At 38.3% G+C, this 14,790-nt stretch overlaps 1 protein-coding gene across 1 annotated transcript; it reads right to left on the bottom strand.

Moving 5' to 3' along the window:
- Window positions 1-1,150: 1,150 nt before the first annotated feature.
- On the bottom strand, window positions 1,151-12,618 carry LOC113685891 (uncharacterized). Its single transcript, XM_027203472.2, has 17 exons — window positions 12,396-12,618; window positions 11,528-11,768; window positions 11,132-11,217; window positions 10,581-10,616; window positions 10,130-10,361; window positions 9,613-9,669; window positions 9,337-9,377; window positions 8,705-8,798; window positions 7,556-7,768; window positions 6,686-6,919; window positions 5,396-6,054; window positions 4,630-4,667; window positions 4,372-4,534; window positions 3,899-3,976; window positions 3,657-3,797; window positions 3,058-3,148; window positions 1,151-2,108 (listed from the first exon to the last, which is right to left on the bottom strand). Exons 1-17 carry the CDS (start codon window positions 12,453-12,455, stop codon window positions 2,017-2,019), a joined length of 2,556 nt encoding a protein of 851 aa, XP_027059273.2. The 5' UTR covers window positions 12,456-12,618; the 3' UTR covers window positions 1,151-2,016.
- Between the last annotated feature and the right edge of the window lie 2,172 nt (window positions 12,619-14,790).

Below are 14,790 nucleotides of genomic sequence, written 5' to 3'. Positions count from 1 at the left end.
GAAAGTATGACGAGAAACTAACCAGCAATAAAAACAAACACTATAGAACGAGCTACAACAGGTCAGCGTCATCTAAAATATTTTGGAAAAACAAACAGGCATCTTTTTCTCATGTGAAGGTCAAGAATGTTATAAAATCAATTGCGACACTCTTCAGAACATCTGCATTCTTCAAACGTTTCTCCTGCAGAGCAAAAGAACAGACAAGAATGGATCTAGCGACCACACAACTAGACAAATCCAAATGTTTTCTTTTCACACTTTTTCAAGTACGTCGAGGGACAGGAAAATCATTGGCACGACTGATAAAATGTAGCTTTTGTTTCTTTTTCTATAAAAAGTTATCTTTGTGTTTTATTTATAAACAAAAAGCTTAGGTCTGGTAGAATTGAATTAAATCGTCTTTAAATGCGCTTATATACTTCGAGGTTGTCTAATGATTTCTCAGTGGATTGGACTGGATTCCTGGCTTTCTGCCCACGCCTGAAGTCCATAACGTTCGATTCCGTTCACAAGCGGGTTATACTGTGCAGACCCGGAAAACAGGTCCGCAGAGTTTTTTTTCTCACGGTCATACGTGGTTTAAGAAGGATGTCAAGTCATAACAACAGAGAATGTTTACAGCAAAAACTCATCAATCATCAGCCCCTCTGTTATACAGCAGGGGACTGTGCATCAGAGGTCACTAACAAACTGTACCTCTCAGTGGTATGGCATTGTGAAGTATCAATTTTTCTTTGCTGCCAAGAATTCAAACAGTCAAGTACTGAGGTATTGGGGTCAGATGGAAAATTTCATGATAACAAATACCAAACTGAATACTCCGTTTGTAAAAACTAAATAAATCAATAAACCAAAAGTGAAAAAAAAAAGAATAAAAAAAGCAGCTTCCCTTTTTTCCCCTCTTTCTTATGTAAATTCCGCAGTGGCCAAAAGACATTGAATATTGCTTCGAAAATGATGTTCGTAAGCTACTATCGAATTTCTCCTGTTTTAATAGCGGGCCAGCTGGCTTTAGTTATGAGGAGGGGTCGAATTTTAAGCTTCGCGCATTCAACGAGGAGAAGGAGAAGGAAGATGGCACCCTTTTTATCACGTTCAGAAAACAGTTATTATTTACGAAGACATTCAAAAGACATTAAAAAATTCATACAACTTATGTTCTCTCTTTAATCAACATACTGGAATCTATTTGAATTGGCAACATTTTCACATCTGATTCATACATAAATCCCCTTTTTCCCTAGCTGCTCTGTAACTTACTGGAAGCTGAGATAGTTTACAACAAGTTAATAAGACATTATAAAATTGTGAAGTCCCTCCTTCGAAGACAGCTCTCGAACATTTTCGATAATGCGGATTTGCTTGGATTCCTTATGACACACACTTCATTGAATTTAATGCAACGTAGTATAAAACGTATAAAATTCCCTCCATTGCAAAAGTCAGTCATCAGTGCAAGTATCTCTGCCACAGTTGATGACTGAAGTTATCTGGTAAAATGCACCTCGGAGTAAGTGCATGCTAAAATCCTCACTGATTCTCCTTTGGCACCAAGTTCAATCATATTGTCGTGTTTGAGACGACATATTTTGTATGCTCCGACAAACGCCGAATTCTCTTGTAATTCATACGACACTTGAGCTTTAAATTGACATTGTACAAAACTTTATATAGGGTTATACACAAAGCGAAACTCTGAGTGACGTGTAAATGTAGAAAATACAAAATGTTTTTCACCGTTGATGAAGTTATCATGAATTTCCCTACGACTGCAAGTGCCGGCCAAAATCTACATTTCCCAGCTTTGGCAAGAAGTTTAATACAAATTGCCATTGAAATGCTTTGCATAGTAATGATCTCAGAATACCATCTGATATCCTTGGCAAGTGTTGCAGGAGAACATCATTCAGCCAGGTCTAGCAATGCGCTATTCGGTCAGGATTGTTGTAGCAGCGAGCTGACAGAATTCCGTGCACGTTCGGTCTCTAGAGTTACTTCGACAAACAATCACCTTTAGTAGCTTGGACTTGCCTCTCGTCTTCGCTTTGCTGGAGTGTTAAGAGCAAAGCTGGCAAAAGGCAGGACAGTGTGTTGTGTAATACAATCTAGATAAAATAGCATATCAAGAACTGGTGATTTTTATATCCATTTCCAAGGGCATCAACCCCTATGCTATTCTGCTAAATATTCTAACAGTGGACGTCAACAATACTCATTCATGCATCAGCATCACTGAATAACGGTTCTCAAACCGCTAGAGAAGATATTATATCAAAGAAAATCTCCAAAGTTTTTCAGGTGTATTTAACCAACATATGAAGTTTCGTGCAGTTTCCACAGAGAAGGAAAAGGGAAGAAATGGGCTGTACAGCGGAAGAGATGATGTCAAAGCTATGGTATTTTTTGAAATAAGAAAACAAACGACCTCCGCGATGTTGAAATCAAAACTAACAAAAGAGAACTGCCGCTTAAATTTCAAAACAAGTACTTCAAATAGGTCCATTTCCTTGCCTATCATTTGCTCGCGACGACCACACGCAATTCCAGGACGCTCTATCAACAGAAACCTATAAGTCCTTCATCTCACATCATCTGACTCGTTGAGTCTCTTTTCTACACAGAAAAACAGCCTCTAGCTCATTAGATTGAGAGCAGAAGTGAAAGTCTCAAAGAGCCAATGAATGTTTCAAGGAGCCAATGAGAACTTAAATGAGAAATGACCACACTGCTTGAAGCGCGCGGTTGACCGGTTGAGAAGAGGGCGTGAATTTGCCTACCAATCACAGAGTGCAGTGAGCCAAACCCATTGCAATCCTGACTTACTTTCGACACTTACCTAAAAATCGCTCTATTGTAAAGAGAAGTTATACATCTGGCACTTTTGTGAGCTGAACAGTCAAACGGTTTAACCCTAAAGGATGCCTTGAGCCCCGTTACATAAGCGAATTTTCAAATAAGCACGGCCTCAGTCCAGATTTTTTTCCAGATCTTTCACTTTTTTTTCTTTTTTTTCTTTTCGGAAGGCATAAAAAACTTGTCAGGAGAAGGACTCACCGAGAATCCACTGTTCTGTAACGTTCACAACTTGTGTTTTCCTTGCCATTGAGCCGATGCATATTCCAGCATTTCTAATAGAGGTACTAACCTACATTTAGTTAAATAAGGAAAAGAAAATTTAGAACAGTGAGGATGGAGAGTAAAACCTCTCCACGAGCTGACATAAGCGAGGAAACGTATTCATATACAAGACCAGGTTGTTTGAGACAGGATGGTACGAGCCCTGAGGTACATGTAACTGCGTTCAAATCGAAACATGATCCCATAGCATTTAATCTGATTTAGTGCAAATCATATTTCCAACAACTCGGCCCAGTTGCTTTCCCAGCCAAGGAAGCAATATTTAAAACTGATTTTAAACTGGCTATCTAATGGTCAGTTATAGTTTAAACTTCGTTACAGTTCCGTAATCAGCGCGTTTTTAGCGATCTTCGCGCGATTTTTTCGCTCTCGCCGTATCTAAGGCGTGTTTTGAGTTCTGGTTGCTTTCCTCGGCTATTTACAACAGCTCTTATTACTGCTGTGGCCTGCTTTGCTATCCAAAACAGACACTGCTAAATTAATCCGCACCAATAAATTAAATAATCACAACTTACCTTTCCACCACAGAGGCCTATCAAGGAGGTCAAAGAGTCACTCGGAGGCGCGCAGTTTTCAGAGACATACATCGGTGGACACTCAGCAAAGAGCTCCTGGTGGTAACCCGGCCCAGCACTGATACGTTCCAGCCGGCAAAGCTAAACACAACAGCAAATAAACACACATTGCTGACTTATATTTATGCAAGATCTCTCTTAGGAAAAGAGCAAGCCCCAAATAAGCATACCGGATCACCCACCTGTGCAGCAGGAAATGCGTCTGATAATTCATAGGGTTCTTCGTCCACCCAATAACCAACTTCTAGAGATTTCATCACCTGCATAGAAACAAAAAAACACCTCTCTAAGTTCTTAAGTCAGCGAATTTGATTTAATTTCATTCCATTGAAAGAGATAGACGAATACGTCACAGTTGCTGGACCTAAAAAAAATTCAGCCCTGTCAGTGAATCAAGCTTCTGGCCGATTATGTCATTTAATCTTCTCCATCCGTTGCCAAATCACATTTCTGGTATTTCTTGTTGTGGGTGGACGTCTTTTTTTAAGGTCTTTTTCTATTTAACGGTAATTTTAAAAGTCATGATGTAACGTAATCAAGCCTATTCAAATGTATCAGAGGAGGAAAGGGTTCCCAAAGGGCGGTTGTTAAGAGTGAGTGGTTAAAAAAGTTATTATTTATATTCTAATGTTTCTCCTCCTCCCTTCTTCCTTACCCAAGCTGATGACACGAGCCATGATCCTTGAGCAACAGCCATTAAAACGTTTAGGGTGCGGCGAGGACTTCCAGCGATCACGTGACTAGTAGAAGAAGAGACTCGGTCTTCGATAAAGAATCCGCCCAGTTTACGTACGACAGACAGAACAATATCTTGCTCACTGAAAGAAATAGATATGGCACCTTGAAAGCTTTACAAAATATATCACAGAATGGCAGTGAAATGTAGGGCACAACACTGACTAAAATTCCGTACCCAAAATGCATGCTTGTCATCACAATCGATCGCTTCGGCTGTGAAAAGAAAGAAAAAAGCGAAAGTAAGGACCTTCCAAATTCACTCTCATTTACTTACATCATTGAACTATTTTATTCAACTACTTCATGCCACTAGCAAAAATGGCAAAGGCCCACTTAGCTTATCATTAGAAACAAAGATTTTTGCATACTGTGGTGAATCGTTGTCCCAAACATCAGATGGCGTCCCTTACTAATGACACCTGCTAGAGTATCAGTGTAATTTACCCCTGGATATTTTGCATCCCTGACATTAAGAATCTCGGAGATAGCGGTGCTACAAGGACAATCTATGAGTACTGTAAATTGTGCTGAGTCATATCATCACAATTCAACTTGAACTACATGTAACTGTATCGATGATTATGCATTGCTGCAATAGCAATTGCTTGCTTCCTGTGTAGAGTTAGTGGGGGTTAAAGGGGGGAGGGGAGGGGAGGAGAAATGGTGGAAAGGGGGCTCATACTACACAGGTCAGCGTTCCTAAACCAGGACAAGTTTAAAGGGCTCGAAAGGAAACAAAGACTACACGTATCTCCTGACCATGTTGTCCAAGAAAAGCAGGAAGAGTGCGAAAAAAGACGGAAATATTGATTGTATGGCGTAACGTGAACTAACAACAAACGTGTCAGACCTGTCTCAGGTACGAGCACACTCAATTTTGCTTTACCTGTCTCAGGTAAGAGATCAACCCGAGAAAATCAAGGCATCATCAGCCGCCTTACCTTAACCTTTTTGACAGGCTTTGTGCGCTGTTTTCTCTCCGTTTTCCGATCATTTTTCAGGTGGGGTTCTTGTTCATCTTCCTCTGTACACGTGCTGCCTTCTGCATCCGCGTCCTCGTCATCACTTTGAGATTCCTCAGAAGACAGCCTTCCACTCTTCATGTTTTCATCATTTTGCTGCAACACACTGCTCTTGATGTCAAATCCGTCTTTTCCTTTGTTTTTAACAATACTAACCTGACTTTCCAATTTCGCTGGACTCACTAATTTAACCTTCTTGACTGTATTTTTCCGCAGTAAATTCTTCTCTGTCTTACTCACATTCAATTTTGCTTTAACATTGTTTTCATGTTGTCTTTCATTGTCTTCCGTAACAAGAGAGTCATCAAATTCCACTGCTTTAGTTGCTTGGCCAACCAACTCCTCTGTCTTAGAAAACCTCTTATGACGAAAAGACACCCTATTGACCAGTGAGGATTTTCTGTTACTTTCTGTAACGGACACGCCTGAGTCTGAATCGATATTTTCGCCAGTTTGATCTGAATTGTGACCTGAAGGGAATTTCTTTCCTGGCTTAGCTGGAGTCTTCTTTTTCCTTGAAACACTGTCTTGCTTTTTCTTTCCATCGTCGGTTCCTGCTGTGACGCATTTTTCATCTTCTGAGGACAAAAAATGAAAATAAAAATGAAGTATGGTCTAATGATGAGCCGATGTATAAATAAAAGCACATATGGGCATTCTTGTATCTTAACGAATGTGAAAATCAATTCTTAAAAGTTTCCTTGATTAGTTTTCACTTTGTATTTGAAAGTACAATTGTATAGGAAAGGCTACGACTGCCAATCGAAAATCAACTGGAAGTAGCCATTCCGTGTTAAAAACAAACACATCAAAAAATGAAACGAAACCATTTGGATGGGTTTTTTGTCAGCGTATTCACAAAAGCTAGTATATGCGGTTGCGCAAAGGTTCAATTGATCTCATCCCTACTCACTTCATCCTTTAAGATCGATACCCGGCAGATCCCCAAAAACCCTTGTATGCCCAAGAGCGACATCCCTTTCCCATCGTTCAGGGAGACCAATCACCGTCGAGACCCTGCTAAACGACACCCAATCAGATGATAGCCACGAGCATCGCCTTTTCTTTTTTTTACGCTCCCCCGCGACCCACTCTCATAGTAAATTTAATGGGTTTTCTAACCTGTAGGGAATGTTGAGCTTGGCTGAGGAGGTGTTTGAAGGGAAGTGAGCAAAAAATGATTCTACAAGATTCAACACAATACTTTACCTTTTGCCTGTGATGCTCTCTCCTTTCTTCCCTTTTTAGCATCAGATATATTTTGTACGGTCGACTTTGTGCGTTCAGCATCTGTTATAAGTTCTTCATGGTCTATTTCCTCACGCTGCACTTCCTCTACAACTTTGGTTTTCTTTTCTCGCTTTGCAACACCTGCCTTGATGTCTTCGTTTAGTGCTTCTCTGGTCGACTCCTGCCTCTTTCTTTTCTTGCCTTGTTCAGAGCCTGTTTTTGTAGGAAAGAGAGGAGATACAGCCTTGAGAGGGAGTATTGAATGAAGAATATCGAAATTCCTACGCAAAACAGCTAAAATGTCAAATGTGGGATATAAACGGTTGAAATTTATAAAATAATTCAAATAGTACGCGCGCTCTGATTGGCCATAAAACCATTTTACATGAGCGCGTGTAAAACAAGGTTTTCGTTCCTCTTTCATTAGTTATTTTATAAAAGAAATGTAAAATGGTTTCCTTGTTTACATAGCCTGATGTACACACTTGGGAGGTTGGGAGAACACTCGATAAGCTGGAAACCACTCCGCTTTGCGTCGTGGTTTCCTACACTTATCCCGTGTTCTCCCAACCTCCCGCGTGTTTACATCAGGCTATGTAAACACGGAAACCATTTTACATTTCTTCAGTATAAACTTCAAACTCTAATTCACAGCTGAGATGTGGTAACTTTGACAAAAGGACCCCGTTCACATAACGTAAAAAATAAGCGTACGCAGTCATCACATCGTCAATGTACAAGTATAGGCAGAAAAAAACATGTACCACACAGCCTGTTGAGCTTTCCTACCATTCAACAAAAAAAACCAGTAACTACTGGAAATATTTAAAGCCTTTACACAAACTTGACCTGTCAGTATCACATCTTTCGGTGTTTTTCGAATCTGCCCGGATGGGGTCTCTTTTTGTTCCACGGGAGGGGTGGGTAGATTTGATGGAGTACTCTTGCTCAGCAGCCTTCTTTTAAGTTTGCTGATGCTTGACGGGATTTCTTGGTTAATGTCTGACAATTGGTCAGTGTGGTCTTTTCCCGATGTGATTGGTTCCCCTGGCGATTCGTCATCTGTTGAAAGAGTACGCTCGCATTAAAAAAAAGTCATTAAATTTTGGTCAGATACCGTCTTTTCTTGCTATTCAGTTGTCAGGAAGAACGTGGTATGAAACAAAAGGGAACACGAACGAGTCCGAATTTTGGCGGGAAAACTGTGGCAGCTTGCGTCAATATCTCGCGCATTATTTCTTTGCCACGCTTATATACAATGCAGAGAAAATTCTCGAGAGGTAAGTGACTCAATGCTTATACTTTACGTCCATAGAATTGTTCAAATCAATTAACCGAATGTTTCAACCACAGCTCTATGTTTTATTGACTTTGATATTTCGCTGCAAATCTTTCGTCAAACCGCACGCTCTTAGCCGACTGATGTTGCCCTTCATATTTCAAGAAAGCGGCTTAAGGTAATTCCTAACACCATCTTTCTTCTCAAAAGTAGTATTTATTCCTATGTTTTCGAGTAGCTTAGAGTTTTATTCGCTAGGTAAAGCTTCTGACTGTCTAGGTTTCATCACAGGTTGATTCATGGCACTCATTTGTAGCGGGTTCGTTCATGTATCTACACCGGCACATAATAGCGTCCATATGTATTGCAGTATGTAGCCTATCAAAAGGTTCAACATAGGGAGAATTTCCTCAATTGAAAGGTTTTTTTCAATGAAGGCTGAGGTTATTAAAGTCTCACAAGCCAACAAACCCACACTGATGTATTTCCTTCCTCGGTTTTCAAAGCACGAAGCGAGTAACTAGGAATGATGGGAATGAGATACTTCTTCGACACATGATAACCCACTCCCGACATCTGTAACGTTTCCAGCGTGTGTTTATTGTAATTTTTTTAAAGTGAGTAAAGTTAATTGATGGATAATACAGGCGTATCAAGGAAGAAGTATGTGTAAAAAAAGTCGTTTACGTAAACTATTAATACACTGCACCAAGGTTTACCGTAATTGAGTGCTTTGATAAATGGTGATTTTTCCATTTTTTGACTGGGTGTGTCTGGTACGATATGGGGTGTAACGGGAGAGTTGAAAGTTAACTGAAAACAAAACAGACGGACAGATTAACTCAAGCATAAAAAAAGAATAATAAATCTGCTAGAGGTAAACGAGAACAATGCAGAGGCTGCATGCAGTAGGAAGCTTTTCAGCAATAAACAATTCTTTACTATTAGCGCATTTTAACAATACAATTTTAGAGAAATATGTTTTTTCGTCTTATCACGAGCGTGGGAAATGAAAAATTTTTGAGTCCCCATGAAGAATCGAACCTCATATCTTCGGATTCCGCACTCCGATGCTCTACCACTGAGCCACAGAGATCCAAGGTGAGCGAGGTCTATTACGAAGTTCATATGACACGCGTCCTGCATACTGCTAGGATCAGCAATGTCGATAGACAGTGTCGAAAATTGTTTTATGAAAAGCTCACTTTACATAAAACAATTCAGGAACCTTTTGATTAATAACAAATGATACAAAATGGAAAACCTCCCTCCTTTCGCCAACCTCTTTCATTCTACATATCTACTGGGATACTAGTGTTGTAACATCATTAGTAAGACACACTATACTTACTGGACTATGTGGATCTTGAGTTTCTGCACAGAAAATCACAGCTGAAAAATGAAAAACACAGATATGGTTTTACAATATCTAAAATACAGGTATAATCAGTCATACAGTTTAGAAGGTTGAAACATTTCCTCATTTATAAAAGTTTTGCCAGTTTGTATGCTTGTTTGTAAGAATATTTTAGACGCAATAACCCTAACAAACCATTACTGAGATACTACAGGAGCAATTGAAGGGCGGTATTGTTGTTCTGGAAAAAAATATATATAACACACCAACCTGTGGGGGTTAAATTCTCTGCCTGAAGCTTTCTCCTTCTCCTTCTGTCTCCCCTGTCTAATGAGAGACAAAATGCGACATGAAATACAGGTACAGTGCAACCTATATAAAAGGGTACTGTGTTAAACTGTTAGTTGTCAAAGTCCCAAAATTTCTTTCCCTTGAGTACTGTAATTTTCACTTCAATCAAGTGGTCATGGTTGCCCTTGACTAAGTCTGAACAGCCTGTTTCTAGTATCTTCCACCTGTACTGAACGTTCACTTAAGGCAAATTTATTTCAGAAATCAATGTTATCACCTTTAGTTCAAATGTTTGCAACTCATTGAAGATTATCTTTCTTGTTTGGACTGTTAGGACAACTATTACACACAAACATCACACAAGTGATTTGCTGGCAACCTGTATTAAGCCCTACCATTCCCTGTGGGGGACCGCTTAAAACAGGTTCATCAGTATCTTGCACAACATCATCTGTGAAGGAATATTACATGTACTATTGGACTAACAAGAAATTACCAGCACTGTTTTGAACATCTTCTTCAAAGGCTTTGGGTTGCATGGATTTTGTTCTCTTGAGTCTTCCCACCAACAATGGTGTGGCAGCCTCCTCAGGTGAAATAACTGGGAAGAGGTCCTCAGATACACGTTTTCCACTCTGCCGACAGCTCTCAACCCAAAGAACAGACACCAAGTAGATTCCCTTCTTAAGTGCCCTCTCCCTGATTGTCCTCTTGCCATCCTTAAATATCTAGAGAGATATGTTTATCAAATGACTTTTAGAACCTGTAACTTCTGTCAGTAAAGGATCACTTACTGTTAGTATGACTTTTTGAACAACCCATTCTGTTGAAAACACTTTTTTTTTAATTTTCTATCACATAAATTAAATGCAAACAAGTGCAATTGAATATTCTAAATCTCTTTTCTTTCAATGTAGCACAGAATTAAATAATGTAAATAATCTTACCACATGTGTAACCTCTGGAGTAAGCTTCTTGACAACCTGTGGTGGAAAACATTTAAGAATATTCATTTGAAATCCAGCAAGTGGTTTGTTAAAGCCAAGCACAAAGAAAAAGAGGATGAAAACAGAGAGGACAAAAGTTTTCCTAACAAATTGATTCCATTTCCCCCAATTTTTTTTATATATAACTCAAGATGTACATGTATGAAGGTGTATGTCTATTTCTATCATTAAGTCATCTATATCTATGGTGTATGGTATACATTTTCTTTGCCATATACATTGTAGAAAATTTTGGGAAAAAATGAAATGGTATTTTTCATGATCTAGCTTTAATTTTCAACAGTGTTTGGATACTGGTTTGTTTCACATCAAATTCTCAATTTTAATAAGTAAATTATTCCAAAACAGGTAATAAAGCCTGCAGATTCTTGTCACTTGACAGTTACACACAGACTATCACAAAAGGAAATAAAAATAAAATGACTGAATTTGTTACTACCTGATATCCATAAACAACTGATTACAGAGTCAATATGGTCTGATTTACTTACTGTTGCTCCAAGCATTTCCACTTGTTTTGAAATTCCATCAAATCTGTTTTCAGTATTTGACCGTACCTCAATGAATGCTACAACACCTACATTGTATGAGAACATGTAAGACACAAAGAGACAAACAAAACCTTTCAACTTGATTTTTGCACCCCTTGTGTGCAGTGAACCCTATATTGTGGGCTCTCGAGAGCTCTTCCCTTAGCATGTCTTTGCAAGTTCATAAGGACAACCATTAGGTTACAAAATTAAGTTACTACATAGTTAATTGTCTGCACTTTGCCATTATATAAAAATGTTCAAGTATGGGCCAGTGTTGAAATTGCATTTTTTTTTCTACTTGTCCTTTGAAGACAGAGTAAAAATATTATACTTAATTCTTTACATAACTCACACCTTCCAGTATTTGGTCATGTGATACTGGTTGAGTAGAAAGAATATCATTATCCTGCTCTGCACTGGAATTAGTTTCAAAAGAACAGTGGAAGTCAAAGCTTTCATCGTGAGCCTTTGATTTCTCCTCAGTAGTGAGGTTATTTCTACTTCTTGACAAAGTAGTTTTGTTTGATGTGCTTTCCCTCAAAATGGCTTTCTTGAGACTTCCATTCTGTGAGGTCATTCCTTCTAATGTTGATTCCTTTAATCCAAAAAATTGAAAGATTTAGAAAATACGACCACTTTCAAAATTACCCTTGTTGTAAATAAATTGAGCTTGTATTGTTTGAAAAAGGCTTGGAGGGCTAAAATGAGACCTGGGATTTGGGCCTCTATGACTGAGAATCACAGATTCCCAGTCATAGATATTGCCTAGCAATATTTTGCCAGGCAACACCATCAGCTTAATACCGATAACCACACTTTGAACAACTCTTAAATCTATCCCTCAAAAAAATAACTCAAAAATGACAATTTTAGGTGAAAACTGAAAAATATATACTTACAGTGTAGAGTGTACATCTAAGATTGAAAGATTAGAAAGACTTTAAAATCATTTATTAGATGATAAAAATGTGATAATAAACATAACTGCGGATACTGTGCAAGCTCAAACATACCCGTGTAATTTAATCAAAAGCAACACATGCGGAGCTAAAATCAGATATACGCTCCGAAGTTGTCTTTTCAAATTATCAGCTTAAATTGAATTAAACAAGTAACATGTGTTGCTAAATTCTTTTTCATAGCAAATCACATGCTCCGATTGACCATTCTATCGAATACAAGTAATAACGATGTAGATTTATCTGAGCCATTTTCACCATACCTCTGATCTCTTCTTTGACGTTCCTGTTTTAAGACTGAGTAAGACTTTCTTCCGTTCCATTGTGGTCTGGAAAGTTTTTATTAGGATGAACAAGCGCTTATACGATCAGTCAAACTAAAATCGGATGGTATTACCAGCACGTCCTGTGCAAACGAGAGAATTCAGTCCAAAACGACTTAGATGTTTTCAAGAAATCCCGCCTTCCAAAACATGAGCCCACTACGTGTTTCAGCGGTATAAATATAAAAATTATTCATTCGTGTAATCCTTGTGAATGGTCCTTAATTATCAGTAACTTTATCAACCAAATTTAGGATATTTTTTTCGCCTATGCGGAGTGAAGCTGTAAAGGTAAACCTTGTAATAGCGTTATTTCTTGATTAAAATAAAATTTTTTAGGGATCAAGATGTAGAAACACGGCTTAACCCTTTAGTTCCCTGAAGTGATCAACATGTAAATTTTCTCTACAATATCCATACATAATCTAGCAAAAAGGTAATGAGAATACTCAAACTTATCAAGTAGAAGCTGTTATTCTAATCTGACACCAAATTCTTGTAATTAATTCACAATAAAATATGTAGCAGCTGGAGTGGCAAATTAACGTTATCAATCATATTTTAGGAGTTTTAAGGGTTAAGATTAGACCATTTGATAGTGGAACAATGGTTTGAAAGGTTGTGTGATATGTCAACTTAAAGCTATGAACTCTAACACTTCCTCACTCTGAATCTTAGAATATGTATCATCACACTACTTAAACTTAAACTCATTATTTATTAAGGGTTTTAAACTTGGGGGAATGGGTTGCATGAGTTGTAACAGTTGTCTATAATTTCATATCCGCATCATCCTCTCTTTGAATGCTCATTTAGATTCATTCATGTCTCCAATGGGAAGAATAATAGTTCTTTTAATGTCCCTGCTGCTTCGGGTTAGATTAGCCTATGAAAAGATGTCACCCATGTGGACCACTCACTTACTACTTTAATATTTTCACAGGCGGCCCAAGCTCACGTCTCGAGAAAAAGCCAACGATGAATTCATGAACGCGTCACGCGTTGTGTGACTCGGTGTTAAGTTACGGGAGGAACCGTTGAAAATTTGAACACGTTATAAGGCATAGTATGGGGAACGACATATGGTCGATTTATAACGATAAATATTTCGAAATCTGAATATTTTACACGTAAAATCAATAAAAACTTACTCATGCCCTGTGTATCCGTCGTAGTTTCTAGCGATTTCTGCTGTTTTAAGCTTGCTTTACCATCACTGTGATGACATGGTTAACAGTGATGGTAAAGCAAGCTTAAAACAGCAGAAATCGCTAGAAACTTCGACGGATACACAGGGCATGAGTAAGTTTTTATTGATTTTACGTGTAAAATATTCAGATTTCGAAATATTTATCGTTATAAATCGACCATATTTCGTTCCCCATACTATGCCTTATAACGTGTTCAAATTTTCAACGGTTCCTCCCGTAACTTAACACCGAGTCACACAACGCGTGACGCGTTCATGAATTCATCGTTGGCTTTTTCTCGAGACGTGAGCTTGGGCCGCCTATGATATTTTAATAGCATAATGACCCTTCAAGGGAACGCATGGCTGCAGAATAATCTCAAAATTTTCTATACTGCAATCATACAAAGGAGCCATACTTCCCTTACATTTTCTCTGCACCAGCTCACACACTATATGGTTTATCAGGGCCATTAATGAATGATGTCTTTTCTACTTATTTATGCTGTCTGTGCATTTACATCATAAAGTTTGATTAACAATTTGAAGCAAAATATTTGTATTCATAGTATGATGGTTTTCAAAACCTTGGTTTCTTTCTCTATTTTGACATTAAAACCTTTGGAGAACAAGTTTTGTACCAATTCTTTTGTCAGTTATAAGTTAGTTATGAATCCTTTAAGGGAGAAGGGAGCAAATCCAACTGGTGTTTTTTTTGGACCTACCCAGATTAGGAGTGTCACAATTTAGGTACTCTATAATACATGTAAAACAATAGTGGATGACTGATTTTTCCTTTCTTGTATTGTATGGATGACTTAGTTATGTGATGCTTTGCTGTGACAATACTTTGCTTCACTGAGGAAGGAGGATATATGCCCTACACAATGTCTTGAAACAGTCTGAACCACCAACACTTGAGTTTAATGAAAATTTCCAGTTGTACAAAACACGATATTTCTTCATGAATGTTCCTCAGGAAGGTTTTTAACTCGTGAATTGCGCGCATGCGCAAGAGCGAGTTATAGATATGATGTGGGGAATGCCATTCGCTCGCTCGCTCGATTGGTCGATTCCTGTAAACTTTTTTTAGATTTTAGGCTTTTGAGTGCATTTGATAGTTTTTGGCGAGCAATAAACAGACGA

This window comes from Pocillopora damicornis, chromosome 12, assembly GCF_964200805.1.
Source record: "Pocillopora damicornis chromosome 12, jaPocDami1.2, whole genome shotgun sequence".
Taxonomy (NCBI): Eukaryota; Metazoa; Cnidaria; class Anthozoa; order Scleractinia; family Pocilloporidae; genus Pocillopora; species Pocillopora damicornis.
Note: the sequence above shows the minus strand (reverse complement) of the source record. Positions and strands in the feature narration are given on the sequence as shown.